At 46.1% G+C, this 16817-nt stretch overlaps 1 protein-coding gene across 1 annotated transcript in view; it reads right to left on the bottom strand.

Moving 5' to 3' along the window:
* The window catches only part of adamts17 (ADAM metallopeptidase with thrombospondin type 1 motif, 17), a 547852-nt gene that overhangs the window by 182995 nt on the left and 348040 nt on the right, over positions 1-16817 (bottom strand). The window contains exon 14 of the mRNA XM_067971641.1: positions 10235-10362. Coding sequence (XP_067827742.1) covers positions 10235-10362 — 128 coding nt within the window. The remainder of the gene's footprint in view (positions 1-10234; positions 10363-16817) is intronic.

A 16817-nucleotide genomic window follows, 5' to 3' on the forward strand; every position in this document is an offset into this window, starting at 1 on the left:
TTGGCCTTGGGTGTACAGGGCACAATTTCAAAATTTGTAGTTGACACAAAACTTGGAAGGGTAGTAAACAGTGAGGAGGATAGTGATAGACTTCAAGAGGACATAGACAGGCTGGTGGAATGGGCGGACACATGGCAGATGATTTAACTCAGAGAAGTGCAAAGTGATACGTATTGGTAGGAAGAATGAGGAGAGGCAATATAAACTAAATGGTACAATTCTAAAGGGGACGCAGGAACAGGGAGACATGGGGGTATATGTGCACAAATCTTTGAAGGTGGCAATACAGGTTGAGAAATCGGTTAAAAAAGCATACGGGACCCTGGGCTTTATACATAGAGGTATAGAGTACAAAAGCAAAGAAGTTATGTTGAGCCTTTATAAAACACTGATTTGGCCACAGCTGGAGTATTGTGTCCAATTCTGGGCACCGCACTTTAGGAAGGATGTCAAGGCCTTGGAGAGGGTGCAGAAAAGATTTACTGGAATGGTTCCAGGGATGAGGGACTTCAGTTACGTGGATAGACTGGAGAAGCTGGGGTTGTTCTCCTTGGAGCAGAGAAGGTTAAGGGGAGATTTGATAGAGGTGTTCAAAATCATGAACGGTTTTGATTGAGTAAATAAGAAGAAACTGTTTCCAGTGGCAAAAGGGTCAGTAACCAGAGGACACAGATTTAAGTTGATTGGCAAAAGAGCCAGAGGCGAAATGAGGAAACATTTTTTTTTACGCAGCGAGTTGTTATGATCTGGAATGCACTGCCTGAAAGGGCGGTGGAAGCAGATTCATTTATAACTTTCCGAAGGGAATTGGATAAATACTTGAAGGGAAAAAATCTGCAGGGCTCTGGGGAAAAAGTAGGGGAATGGGACTAATTGGATAGCTCTTTCAAAGAGCTGGCACAGGCACGATGAGCTGATTGGCCTCTTTCTGTGCTGTAATATGCTATGTTACTATGAAGGCACAAGTCAGGAGTGTGATGGAATACTCTCCATTTGCCTGGATGAGTGCAGCTGCAACAACACTCAAGAAGCTCGACACCATCCAAGATAAAGCAGCCCGCTTGATTGGCACCCCATCCACCACCCTAAACATTCACTCCCTTCACCACCGGCGCACTGTGGCTGCAGTGTGTACCATCCACAGGATGCACTGCAGCAACTCGCCAAGGCTTCTTCGACAGCACCTCCCAAACCCGCGACCTCTACCACCTAGAAGGACAAGAACAGCAGGCACATGGGAACAACACCACCTGCACGTTCCCCTCCAAGTCACACACCATCCTGACTTGGAAATATATCGCCGTTCCTTCATCGTCGCTGGGGCAAAATTCTAACAGGACTGTGGGAGAACCTTCACCACACGGACTGCAGGGGTTTAAGAAGGCGGCTCACCACCACCTTCTCAAGGACAATTAGGGATGAGCAATAAATGCCGGCCTCGCCAGCGACGCCCACATCCCCAGATTGAATTTTTTAAAATTCACGTCCTCAAAACTTCTCACCACTCTACCACTGACACACTCCCTTTGTTCTTGCAGGGCAAGTTTTCACAAAATAACTGGGAGCCACAGGAGGAGGGTCACACTTCATCCACGTGCTGTTCCGATTGAGGAACAAGTGATGGACAATGTGAGCAGGGTTGTGTTGGGCAACTAGAGAGGCCGGAGCACATGTACCGCAGGATTTTAAACCACCCTCTCCTCATTCCCATCTCACGTAAATCTTACCCTTACACATGATGCTTGCCAGATTGCTGCTACTTTCAGAAGCCACTCGTCTGTCTCGGTTTAACCTATGCCACTAAATGCTAGCCCTTGTCCCTTTTTTCCATTTCAGGTATAGAAACTCCACACAGCCCTCAGGGAGCAGAAGAAGAGCAGCAAGCATCACTCGACCTTACACTTGCAGACACCAGCTGAAGGGACTGGACCCTGCGTAGTTCAGAGAGTAGGCTGGAGGGGTGTGCACATGGAGAGGCACCCGACACTAGAGCGGAGGAGCAAAGGCTGAGGGATAGGATGGTCCAGGAAACAGCTGGAGGAGGGAGAGGTCGCATTCCAGCCCTGCTGCACAGCGTACAGGTACCTATTACAGCCGCCTTACACACTGCTCCTCTGTGATGGTCAGGTATGATGTTCTGTTCCTGAATAACTGCATGCTGTAATGCTTCCTGCGCCCTTCCCTCCTTCACCCTGTTCTTGCAGCCTGCGTAGGGCATTGCTCCCTTCCCTGCTGCTTCTGCTCCTCCTCCTCATTTGGGAATCTCAATGGTAAGGCCCAGCGGCATTCCCATGTTCAGCAATTCAGAACAAGCAAATCCTGAGAAACAGTTCTTGTCCTCCAAAAACTCACTCCGCAAAAGTATCTCACAGACAAACGCTTGGCAAAACAGCCAAAAGCTTGGCCTAAAAGCATCCTAGAAGGTTGAAGTGATGAACCAGAGACTTACCTAAATGGAGCTGAGGGTCCCTTTAAATACCGCTTGTGAAATTCCCGCCATGATTTGGGCGGGTTAAGGAAAGTATGTTTCAGGCATGTTTGGACACCACGGGTCCCTTATTAACATATTTAAATGATACCTACGTTTGTTTAAGACGGCCGCCAGGGATGCCTGTCGAGTGCACAAACCAATATGATGTCAGCTGCACCTCCGGCACGGAATCCAACTTTGGACCCGGAAAACGTGCGAACCGTAAACCAGTCTCGACCCCTCCGTGACCTCATAACCCTCCTGTGCAAGTAACATGTCTTCTAACTTCTCCCTTTGTTCTTTTGGTAATGATCTTAAATTTACGCCCTCTAGTGACCAACGCACTGTCCCAGTGTAAATAGTTTTACCCTATTGACCTTATATAAACTCTTCACAAATTTTGAACACCTCTCTCCTAAATCTTCTCTGTTCTAATGAAAAGTGCCCCAGTTTCTCTAGTCTCTGCTCGTAACTAAATCCTCTCATCCCTGGGACCACCTCAGTGATTCTCTTCTGCACCCTCTCCATGGCCTTGATATCCTTTCTAAAATAAAGCACCCAAAACAGGACAGGATATTCTAACCGCAGCCTAACCAGTGATTTACAGGTTTAGTAATATCTCTCGTTTTGTACTCCGTGCCGTGATTTATAAAACCTCGGATCCTCTTTGCTTCTTTTCCAGCTTGACCAGCCTGCCCTTCTACTTTCGAAGGTTTGAATCTCTCAGTCACTCTGCTCCTTTTAAACTTTTACCAAAAGGTAAGTGACTAAAGGCAACTGACCAAGTGTATTAAATGCAGAGGGGAGGCTTAAATCCTTACCGTTAGCTTTTTTTAACGTGAATGTGCTCAAGTAAATATGCATCATATCCTCCCTTTCTCCATTAATTCTAGATCAGCAACTTTGCAGCGTGCTGCTAAGGGGGAGAGAGGAGGAAGCATTAAACCATTTTTAACGGTTTGATACAAATGAGTGGCTCTCTGGACCACTTCAGAGGGCAGTTAGGAGTCAACCATGTTGGTGTGGGACTGGAGTCACATATAGGCCCAGACCGGGTAAGGTCGGCAGGTTTCCTTCCCTAAAGGACATTAGTAAACAAGTTGGGTTCTGCTGGGCTAACCAGCTTTATATCTCCAGACTTTCTTTTAACTGAAGAGTGACTCAGTGGGGAGTGGAATTTAAACTCACATTCTTTGGAATATCCGTCCAAATCGCTGGATTACTAGTCCAGTTATATAACCATGACACCATCGTACCCGAGTGCATTGTATTTGGTCATCATGGTATACATTATCCTCTATAACATTGGACATACAACTAGTATTCATTTCTTACATGATGGCATTTGATCCTGCCCGAAAAACAGCTGTTCTTGCACAAGGCATGAGACACAGCATTAAATACACAAATAGTGCAGACAATCACCGTACACAACCACCGTACACAAACACCGTACACAACCACTGTATACAGTCACCGTACACAACCACCGTACACAAACACCATACACAACCACTGTATACAATCACCGTACACAAACACCATACACAACCACTGTATACAGTCACCGTACACAACCACCGTACACAACCACTGTATACAGTCACCGTACACAACCACCGTACACAAACACCGTACACAACCACTGTATACAGTCACCGTACACAACCACCGTACACAACCACTGTATACAGTCACCGTACACAACCACCGTACACAAACACCGTACACAACCACTGTATACAGTCACCGTACACAACCACCGTACACAACCACCGTACACAACCACTGTATACAGTCACCGTACACAACCACCGTACACAACCACTGTATACAGTCACCGTACACAAACACCGTACACAAACACCGTACACAACCTTTGTATACAGTCACTGTACACAACCACCGTACACAGATACTGTACAAAACTACCGTACAAAGTCAACTTAAGCAAACACCGTACACAACCACTGTACACAGTGACCATATTCAAACACCGTACACAATCACCATACACAACCACCGTACACAGTAACCGTACACAGTAACCGTACACAGTAACCGTACACAACCACCTTACAAAACCACCGTACAAAGTCAACCTACTCAAACACCATACACAACCGCCATACACAGTCACCATATACAACCACCCTACAGTCACCGTGCACAACCACCGTACAGTCACCGTATACAGTCACCGTAGACAACCATCATACACAATTACCATACACGGCCACCATACAAGGTCACCGTACACAGACACCCAACACAGTCACCATACACAGCTAACCAACACAGTCACCATACACAGCTAACCAACACAGTCACCATACACAGCTAACCAACACAGTCACCATACACAGCCACCATACACAGCTAACCTACACAGCCACCATACACAGTCACCATACACAGCCACCATACACAGTCACCATACACAGTCACCATACATAGCTAACCTACACAGTCACCATACACAGTCACCATATACAGTCACCATACACAGCCACCATATACAGTCACCATACACAGTCACCATACACAGCCACCATACACAGTCACCATACACAGTCACCATACACAGCCACCATACACAGTCACCATACACAGTCACCATACACAGTCACCATACATAGCTAACCTACACAGCCACCATACACAGCCACCATATACAGTCACCATACACAGCCACCATATACAGTCACCATACACAGTCACCATACACAGCCACCATACACAGTCACCATACACAGTCACCATACACAGCCACCATACACAGTCACCATACACAGTCACCATACACAGCTAACCTACACAGTCACCATACACTGTCACAGTACACAGCCACACAACAACCGTACACAATCACTGTATACAGCCACCGTACACTACCACCGTATGGTCACCGTACACAACCGCCATAAACAGTCACCGTATACAAGCACCATACACAGTCACCATGCACAACCACCGTACACAACCACCATACAGTCACCGTACAGTCACCGTAGACAACCATCATACACAATCACCATACACGGCCACCATACACGGTCACCGTACACAGACACCCAACACAGTCACCATACACAGCTAACCTACACAGCCACCATACACAGTCACCATACACAGCTAACCTACACAGCCACCGTACACAGCCAACAAACACAACAACCATACACAATCACTGTACGCAGTCACCGTACACAACCACCATATGGTCACCATGCACAACAACCGTACACAACACCATGCACAGTCACCGTACTCAGTCAACCATACACAACCACCGTATACAGTCACTGCACACAGTCATCATACACAGTCACTTTGGGTGTTAAGGATTGTTTAACCAAGGCAGGTAAATGGAGTTAGGAAACAGGTCAGCCGTGATCTAACTGAATGGTGGAGCAGGGCCAAAGGGCTGAATGGACTACTCTTGCTCATATGTTCCCCTTCCCTAGCCCTGAGATCATCTGACTCAGTAGACTGGGCGCAGGGGAAAGATGATTCTCTGTGTGACATGTGGAGCAAAATCACCGTGTTCTTTGTCAACCCCACTGACGATTTTACAACAAATCTCCACAAGAATTGACTCTGGAACCTTCCTGGGGCCGTATGGCTCAATATTACATAAAATGGCACACTTTATTAATAAGGGGATATGCAAAGACTTCATTCCCCCATGGAGCCACTACATCACATCATTACTGTGTCTACAGAGATGACAGACAAGATCAAAAACAGTTTTAAAACCATACAAAGTCAATTCAATCTTTAGATGACAGGAGGTGACTTGTTCATCATTTGATGACTGTTTTAAATCATTTCACATGTTGTGGTCTACACTTTTGGTAAAACCTCATCAAATACAAATATTTACAGCATATGTGTTTGTGTAAGGAAGGCTTTCATGAAATGCACACTATATAGTTTATTCTTAGAAGTGTAGATTTATACATTAAACGTCTCTTTAACTAAATGGTTCACGAATATGTTCATCCTGAACATGTCTGTTGAACAAATGTTTTTAGATGGTAATTTGGGCTAATTCCATGACCCTGGGCTCTCAGTGTGAGGTCGGTTGCAGAGAGCAGGTCAGATAGGGAGTTACAATGTCATAGCTACAACTCTCCCACCGTTCTCCCTGTGTGATCGGCCCAGGATCATGGAATTAAATCTTCCAGACTTTGCTGCATCTAAACATGCAGCTTTGTCACACGATGTACAAAGCTATTTATGCACGAGTGCGAGGGGTTCTAGACTGGGTCTAGTTCAAGGCTGGACGGGAAAATCAATGGTCACAGCAGACAATACTTTGGGGATTTAAAAACTCTAGTTCCTTTTCCGAAAGTATTTATTTTTGCTCTGGGAGTAAATGGGCCCACTCTGTGCGTAATTCCTAAAAGTGAAACTTTAGTCGTACAGAGCTCTGGGTCAGACCCCATCTGGAGATACTCTGTTCAGTTCTGGGCACCGCACCTCAGGAAGGATATACTGGCCTCGGAGGGGGTGCAGCGCAGATTCACCAGAATGATACCAGGGCTTAGAGGGTTAAATTATGAGGAGGGGTTGCATAAACTTGGCTTGTATTCCTTGGAGTTTAGAAGATTGAAGGGGGTGTTTATTGAGGTGTTTGAAATGATAAAGTGATTCAACTATTTCCTCTGGTGGGATAATCCAAAACAAGAAGTCATAGGGCTCGATGTTACCAGGGCTGCGGGTTCGCGGCGGGGGGGGCTAGTGGGTAACGCGCCCGGTGAAATCAGTCTGCCCCGCGCGCGATCGCAGCCTAATTGGATCCACTTACCTGGTCTTCTGGGTTCCCCGCTGCTGATCTGCGCGTCGGGCGGGCTGCGCATGCGCAGTAAGGTCTGTCAGCTGGAGGAGCTCTATTTAAAGGGGCAGTCCTCCACTGACAGATGCTGCAACAAATAGCAAAATTTACAGCATGGAGCAGCCCAGGGGGAAGGCTGCTCCCAGTTTAATGATGCCTCAGTCTAGGTATCATTGGATGGGGTGAGGAGGAGGGGGAGGACAGAGATCTTCCCCCCGGCGGGCGGGAGGAAGCGGCCTGCCTCTGCCACCAGGAAGGCCTGGCTCGAGGTGGCAGAGGAGGTCACCTGCACCACCAACATATCGCCCACCTGCATACAGTGCAGGAGGCGCTCCAATGACCTCAGTAGGTCAGCCAAAGTGAGTACACTTACTCATTCCCCTACACTCCGTCTGCCACATCACTGCCCCCACCCCACATCTCCTTCAGCACTGCCAACACTACTCTGTCACATCACCCCTCATACCCACTCAAACCTCATCCTCATCTTACCTGCACTTACTCACCTCACCAGTACTCATCCCACCACTACCACTCAACCCAATCCTCATACAATCTCATGGCTCTATCTCATACTCACCCTCTCGTGCATCTCTTTCACGGTCAGCCTCACTCAACCTGCCACTACCTGTGCTGCAGCCACAGGGCATGCATCACATATGTGCAGTAGGCAGCGTAAGGCAAACGTGTCGTGAGCATGAAGGGGATGCACAAGGGTGTTTGAGGGTTTGTCATGGTTTTTACTTATATTTCATTTCTGATCAACTCACATTACATATTATATTGTCACCACTACTGCCACGTCTTTGCGAATCTTGTCTGGTTTGTGCAATAATGCCCTTTCCTGAGGATCACAATGAAGACCCACAACTGATGCCACCCATTGTGTCACTGCAGAGTGGGTGTAGGTGTATTTGCAGGGCTCTTTCGTGCAGATGACAGAGAGACGTCGGCGATGTCCCCAGTGGCACCCTGGAAGGATGCGGAGGAGAAGTTGTTGAGGGCAGTGGTGACTTTGACAGCAACAGGTAAGAAGATGGTGCTCGGGCCAGCCAGGAGCAGCTCGGCATGAAGGAGGCTGCAGATGTCCACGACTGCATGTCGACTGACTCTGAGCCTCCGTGTGCACTGCTGCTTAGAGAGGTCCAGGAAGCTGAGCCTCGGTCTGTGGACCCTGTGGCGAGGGTAGTGCCCTCTGCGACGCATCTCTCTCTGCGGTTGCCCTCCCTCCTGCTGTACAGGTGGATGTGTCATAGCACTGTGTTGTGGAGCTCCACGTGTCAGAGGTGGACGGCGTGGCCGGCGAGGCTGGTGAGGCTGTTCGCCCTCCGAGGAGGTCATGACTGCAGCTACGGCGGCCCCCATCCGGAAGATGTACATCTGAGGGGGTCCACAAGGTAGGTACATGTGTCTGGACCCCGGGGTAAGTGTGCAAGTTTGTGAATTTTATTGTTAGGAGGAGGGTGGTGGAGGCCAAACTTTGTCCAAAGTGACAGAGTGGCCTCCTGCAATGAGTGAGGGTCTCCCCCCACCACCTGTCAAATGGACCTTTGCAGCTGCCACAGGCTGATAGCTGCAATACGTCCATTTCAACTGGGAGTGTTTCCCCCAGTACGGGAAACAGTCCCATTTGTATGCAAAATCCCAACCCTCCTAAAATATTTCGTTAATCAGGTCTGTAAACGACCTGAAATACCAAGATAAATAGCTTAAGTGGCACCCCACTGGCTTTAATTGACGGTGGGAGTCCCACATGCGGGGGCTGCGCGCGCATGTTCCTGCCCCGGGAATCCCCGATTTTCGAAGCCCCCCCCGCCAGGAACGCACCCGATCGCGGGTGCTAAAATCGACCCCATAATCTTAAAATTAGACCAGAACCATTTAGGAGGGAAATCAGGAAGCACTTTTTCACACAAAGGGGAGCGGAAATCTGGAACTCTCTTCCCCTAAAGGCTGAGGATGCTGGGGGGCAACTGAAATTTTCAAGACTAAGATTGATCGATTTTTGTTGGGTGAGGGTATCGGGGGATATGGAGCAAAGGCGGAAAATGGAGTTGAGGTACAGATCAGACATGATCTGCTTGATTGGCGGAACAGGATCGAGGAGCTGATTGGCCTGCTCCTGTTCCTATGTTCTTATCTCCCTCCCCCCTCATTGAGGCTCTGTCATCAACTGACATCACCACAGTTGTGAAAAGGTCAATGCATCATTTGCCACTGGGATTACAAGTCTATTTTCATTCTTTAACTGGTTGGTCTGAAAACAGATTGGATCCAAACTTTATATAGAGTAAATGTTCTGATGGTGGGCTCCTGATGGTGGGCAGCGGAGCCTCACCCATTGGGAGTGCACACGGCCCATGAGTAGAAATCAATGATCATGGGCTATGCACACACCATTTTCTGAGATTCTCTCCCAGTGTGCGATCAGAAAGTTTATCCCGATCAGTTTTCTTAACTTGATAAAGTCGTTCATAAATACTGCGACTGGTTTATGTTCAGAAGGTGATCTCAAATGGAAGTGAAACAGACCTCATGACACTAGAAAACACATTCCGGAAAATGTCACCAAACAGAGAAGTAGAATACAACTGAAAAGGTCTCCATGGCAACACTTAACTTTATGAATGAAAGAAACTCTCTCTGGGTTGAAAGCACGATATTAACTTACGAACCTATGTGTTTGTATGAAATACTTTTGTCGAATATTTTCATTGAAGCATTAGAAATTATTCTAAAGAGCTTTAATAAAATAGCAGATGGAGGGATTTGATATGAACATGTTAACCTGCAATCTAAAATCAGTCCATTAATGAATTAGTCCTTTTATCACTGACTTCCTTTTTAAGGCAGAACAAGACAGTGTTATGCTAATTTCAGGAAATGTACGCTCTTTAAAGGGACTATTCACAGCTGGGACTCACCTTGCATTTGCCATTCACACAAAGGTCAGTCTCGTAGGGCCCACAAGGAGTACCATCAAGAACTCTCTCGGCAATCAAGACAGGGGACTCTTTTCCAAAAGGAGAGCAATACAATGTGCAAGGCTTGTCTGAAATGGGAAAAGGCAGCTCTGATCAACAAAGTCCGATTACAAGTCAGATTATTAACTCCATAAACTGTAGAGGAAAATATCAATCTCACATTTTCTGCAATTACAAATGAAAGATAAATAGGGTTAAGACAAGTGATGGAATTTAAATAAAACTAGCATTTAATATATAAATGCGACAGATCCTTAAACGATTCTCGGTGTTTTTCTGTGGTGGACATAACAATTGGGCTGTACTCTGTGGGTCAGAAGATTGTGGGTTGAAGTCCATGTCAGTGTTTGAATTCACAGTCTAGTTTGACACTCCGTGAACTAGTGAAGGAAAGCTGCATTGTCAGAGATGCTGTCTCTTGGGTTAGATGTTTGGGCTGACTTTATCTAATCCTGTTCCCAGGAGAGGCCTAGCCCACAAAGAGCGCACACCAGGAATTTGGGTGCCCGCTTGACTTCCTGATGCCGCTTCCTGGTCGGTAAGACTCTTAACCCTGAGCGAGAATAGGTAAGATTGGCCCTGTTCAACCAAGATCCAGTCTCTCTGTTCCAGTGGTTCAGGTAGACGCTAAAGATCCCATGATACCATTAAAAGAACAAAAGGAAGTTTCCCTCGGGGTCCTGATCAATATTCCTCTCTCAGCCAACACTACTAAAAAAACAGATTAATTGCTCATTCACCTCACTGCTGTCTGTGGGATGCCGCCAGTGCAGAACATCTCCCAAGTATTATTATCAATAATATATTAAAAATCTTCTGTCTCCTCACACTTCCTGTCTACAAAACCTTACTTTCTGTTGTCACATTTTTGTCAACTTTTCCCATTATAAATTCCTATAGCCATATTTATAATGGGAACTCCCAATGTAAACTTGTCACTGTGTAATTACACTCCTTGACCAGCTGTGGCGCCAATCTCCCAGCTCCTCAGCAGCGACTGCAGAGCAACTCCTATACATTAACCAACTCTACTTCTAAATCGCCCTATATTTTTCTAGTTCATTATAATAATACCAAGTCAAAGTATTACATAAAAATAAGGACAGAATGTGCTGTTGCTGACCTACATTGACTCCTGGTCCAGCAATGCCAGTATCCTAACTCGCACCAAGTCCCATTCACCCATCACCCCTGAACTCGCTGATCTACATTGGCTCCTGGTCTGGGAGCGCCTCGATTTAAAAAATTTTCATCCTTGTGTTCAAATCATAAGAACATAAGAAATAGGAGCAGGAGTAGGCCACATGGCCCCTCGAGCCTGCACCGCCAGTCAATAAGATCATGGCTGATAGTCGACCTCAACTCCACTTTCCCGATCCCCATATCCCTTGATTCCCTTAGAGTCCAAAAATCTATCGATCTCAGCCTTGAATATACTCAACGACTCAGCAACCACAGCCTTCGGGGGTAGAGAATTCCAAAGATTCAAAATCCTCTGAGTGAAGAAATTTCTCCTCATCTCAGTCCTAAATGGCCGACCCCTTATCCTGAGACTATGCCCCCTCGTTCTAGACTCTCCAGCAAGGAGAAACAGCCTGTCAAGCCCACTCAGAATCTTATATGTTTCAATGAGATCACCTCTCATTCTTCTAAACTCCAGAGAGTATAGGCCCATTCTACTCAACCTCTCCTCACAGGACAACCCTCTCATCCCAGGAATTAATCCAGTGAACCTTTGTTGCATCGCCTCCAATTCAAGTATATCCTTCCTTAGGTAAGAAGACCAAAACTGTACACAGTACTCCAGGTGAGGTCTCACCAGAGCCCTGTACAATTGTAGCAAGACCTCCTTACTCCAACCCCTTTGCAATAAAGGCCAACATACCATTTTCCTTCTATATTGCTTGCTGTACCTACACATTAACTTTCTGTGATTCTTGTACAAGGACATCCAAATTCCTCTGATCACCAGCATTTAATAGTTTCTCACCACTTGAAAAATATTCTGTTTTTCTATTCTTCCTACTAAAGTGAATAACCTTACATTTCCCCACATTATACTCCATCTGCCACCTTCTTGCCCAATCACTTAACCCTTTGCAGACACTTTGTGTCCTCACAGCTTACTTCCCCACTGAGCTTTGTATCGTCAGCAATCTTGGATACATTACACTCGATCTCTTCATCTAAGTCATTAATATAGATTGTAAATAGCTGAGGCCCAAGCACTGATCCTTGCGGCACCCCACTAGTTACAGCCTGCCAACCTGAAAATGACCCGTTTATTCCTACTCTCTTTTTCTGTCCGTTAACCAATCCTCTATCCATGCTAATATATTACCCCACACCCTCCATGGCCTCACCCCTCTCTATCCCTGTAACCTCCTCCAGCCCTACAACCCTCCGCGATCTCTGCATTTCTCCAATTCTGGCCTTTTGCGCATCCCTGATTTTTATTGCTCCATCATTGGTGGTCGTGCCTTCAGCTGCCTCTGCCCTAAGCTCAGGAATTCCCTCCCTAAACCTCTCTGCCTCTTTACCTCTCCTGCTCCATTAAGACGCTCCTTAAAACCTACCTTTTTGGCTAAGCATTTGATCCTACATTGGAATTAATTGTACTTATGTTTTAATTTGGCAGCATGGTTGGATATTCTGCCGAAGTTGCAATCTCTCTGTTTTTTTCCCCACACTCCAGTGCTCAGACAATGGGGCAGCCAGTGAGACCGTGCTCCAATCAAGCTTTAAGCAGTGTTCTTTAGACCTTAAAAGGAAATCAATGCAGTTTAAACGCTCATGTAAGAGCAGGCCATGTCTGTACACTGCAATTTGGAGAATTAACATATTGCAGAGAGAAGAAGAAGAACTGATTTGATGATCAGGCTCTGGAGGCACTGCTCCAAAGAGTGTGAGATCGAAGGGAAATATATGTGGAAGGAACATGGGAACAGGGGTAGGCCATTCAGCCCCTCAAGCTTGTTCTGACATTCAATGAGATCATGGCTGATCTGTACTTCAACTCCACTTAACTGTCTTTGATCCATAGCCCTTGATAGCCTTACCTAACAAAAAGGAGGGACATCCCACTCTACTCCAGGAGTGCCAAGTTCACCAGGCATGACAAGACAGAACTGAATTAGTGAATAAGGTGTCCAGAACCCTCAGCAATGTAAAGAGGATGGCATACTTGAAGAAATGAATCAAAACTAGAGCAAGGATTATTAGCTCTGCCTTCGACTGTCACCAATATACTTCAAGTCAGCCTTGAACAGCTTCTTATCTCTTGCAGTTACTGCATGGAGAGTGGGATCACGGCATTAACCATTACACTGCTGAATTACGGAAGGAATTCATTGAATGGGAAGAGCAGAGTTGCTAAAAGACCTCACTTGCTATGGTGTATGCACAGTAAGATATGACTCAAACCTGCCACTTTATTCAACATAGTTCTGCCCAGGAACACACAACATTGGGTTACTACACAAAGTGTGCAGCTCCCTGACACTGTCACTGTGTTCTCTCATGGCTGTTTACCTAGTTGCAGGACTAGGCAACATTCAATAGGAGGGAATAACCTTCACTGGGGGAGGACCAACAAAATACAGACCCCTGAACATGTCTGAAGAGGCCACTTGCATTTGTCTCTCATTGGAAGGGAAACTGTAGAGGATTGGGAGATGCCAAAATGGGAGGCCGCTGTATAGCCGATGATGCAATGTCAAAGTCGGTAATACACAAGAATAATAAAGAGAAGTGTTGGAGAAAGAAACCAAAAAATGCAAAAATGGAGGCCTACCCAGCAAAACCAATTAATGCATAGAAGAAAAGGCAGCAAAGGGAATGTGAAAATGCAAATTAAAAGCATACAGAAAAAAATCTTCTTAAAGCCTACCTTTTCCCTTTAAGAGGCATCAGGAAGATGCCTGCGATAAACTGACCTTGACCACATCAGCCTCTTTACTTCACAAAACAGGTTGCCACGGAGTTGTGCCATCTGTCACACAATAATCTGCACACAACAGCTGGATCCCTGGCAGCTCTACCTACAGGAGTGAAGGTTGCAACAGCAGGAAGCTTTTATCCTTCCAGGAAAGCCACGGAATCAGCCACTATACCAGGCGGTCTGCAGCGCTCACGTGCATCAGGGAAGTGACAACCTCTGTGTTTTCAAAGGGCAACATCTTTACCACTTTTCTTGTGGAAGAGGGGCACCAGTTGGACAGGGCAACAGGTTTCACCAGGTGGCAGGGTTCCTTCGGGTGCAAAGACTTGCAAATGGAGACTATGTGGGCATCAGGGTTCTTCATTCCAAACCTACTGCCTACATGAATTGAAAAGGTTTGCACTCAAATCTGTCTGTAGTGCCACGCAAACCTACATCAGGAACTGCTCCATCCTCTAGAATTAGAGCTTGGCCAGTTAGGAGTGAAACCAGGAAGCACTTTTTCACACAAAGGGGTGTGGAAATCTGGAATTCCTCCCCCCACCCCCCACCCCCCAAAAAAAAATGCTGTGGATGCTAGGGGTCAACTGAAATCCTCAAGACTGAGATCGATAGAATTTCGTTAGGTAAGGGTATCAACAGATACGGATCAAAGGCGGGTAAATGGAACCAAGGTACAGATCAGCAGTGATCTAACTGAATGGTGGAACAAGCTCGAGGGGCTGAATGGCCTACTCCTGTTCTTATGTTTCTAAAAGTGAGAGGAACGCTCACCTTCCGCTTGATCCCAGCACACATCTTCTTCATTTGTATCCAGGTGTGAGGAGTTGAGCAACTTCCTTTCATCCAGCTGGCACCTGTGCCTTTACTGGAGGGTGACTTTGAGCCCCAAATAGGGATATTGTCCTTTGGTGTATCTCCCTCAACAGAATTTCCAATACTTCAACATCAAAATAGTCATATTGTCCACAACTCTCTGCTGTGCTACAGTGAACAAATTAGTTCACTTTTCTACCAACACCACATCTTCTCCTTCAACGGCGAGCTGCAGCCCTTTAAAAGCTGCAGCCTTATCATATTTAACACTCCCCAGCCAATAGTGCTATAGGCCAAGCTCTCAGAGTAAGCTTTTCCCGTGTTTGTAGCCTATTTTAAATAGTGCTGAGCTTTATAGTACAAAAGTTCACTGCAGTCTGTCCCCCAAACAATAGGTGCAGATGTGCCTGCAGCATGGGGCAATTTTTGGGGTATTGCAAAATTGGAGCTTAGAAGCTATCCTTTTAGCATTATACTTGCTGTCTGTACTCGTGCTGTGGCTAGAACCCGTTCTGCATTTAACTCCTGCCCACTGCATTAAATTGCTGGGTAATACTGTACTTGTGATGCTATAGCTAGGAGCTGTCTTCAGCCACTTCAGAAACAGGTTCAATAATTACAGTATCTTAAACATTTCTCACCTTTAAATGGGGAAATGAATTGTTGGCAAAGGAATCTAGACCCAGTCTCTGCCCCTTTTTACTGATTTTTGCACCTGGGAATAGGGTATTCTCTGGGGGGAGGAGCAGAAAATTGGCCCTGTGGATTTTCCGTGGTTTGCTTACCAGTTTCACCTGGATGATAGATTCTACAGTCCGTGGGTACTCTTGGAGGGTGGTACTCATTAGGAATACAATGTTTGAATTGTCATGGCCCAGTGCCCTGAGGTAAGAGAGTCCCAGAATGTAGGACCTCCACAGTAAGACGCAATATGGCAAGTCCAGTATGGAGATCTTTATTTAGTCCTACCACATCATTCACAACAAAACAAAGTTCAGTTAATGAGTTTACTGTCATATGTTATTCACTGCAAAATAAATCTTTTGCAATGCTGGATTAAAATTGTGAGCTCCACATACAGCAAAACAGGGCCAAATGTTACACACTCCTGATAAATTAGGGCAGAAAGCAGCCTTTTCATTTGCTAAATTTGAGACCAGCCAAATGAAGCATAATGGCCTCTCACTTTCCTGTACAGCCCTACATTCCTGTGGAGAAAGGGATTGAGAGGTGTGAGAGACAGGGTGCAGCAGGTTTTGAATCTTGGGACCGCCCAGTTTCACCACAATGGTCTCTCCCACTTCTGTACATTCCAATGTAAATTGACCAGATGACTGAGGAGAAGAGAAAATTAGTTGTAATAAGGGTGGGGTTCGCCTGTAAAGAACCCAGGCCAGTACCAGTTATGTTAAGATAGGCCAATTTCAACAGCACTGTATTTTGAGAAGAGAGTCAAACTCAAAATGCTGGCATACCTGATTTCTCTGCTTTGACTGAATAAGAGCCAAGTTCAAATCTCTCTCGATTTGGCTCTCCTTTCGCTTTTTAAACATACTATTGTGCAGAGTCAAGGCTGGAAACTCCACCTGCCAACTTTCCAGTTTTGTTGAGCTTTAAAACCAAGCCACTGGCCAGATTGAAACATACCCCAGTATTCATTTTCGACTCTAATCCTTCATAAGAGCAGTCAAAGATGAGAGCAGGCCGTTCAGCCTATGGAAACTCTTGGACCCTGGCTGGGATAGACTAGCCTCTAACTGCATTCGA

This window comes from Heptranchias perlo, chromosome 34 (assembly GCF_035084215.1).
Source record: "Heptranchias perlo isolate sHepPer1 chromosome 34, sHepPer1.hap1, whole genome shotgun sequence".
In the NCBI taxonomy this organism is placed as follows: Eukaryota; Metazoa; Chordata; class Chondrichthyes; order Hexanchiformes; family Hexanchidae; genus Heptranchias; species Heptranchias perlo.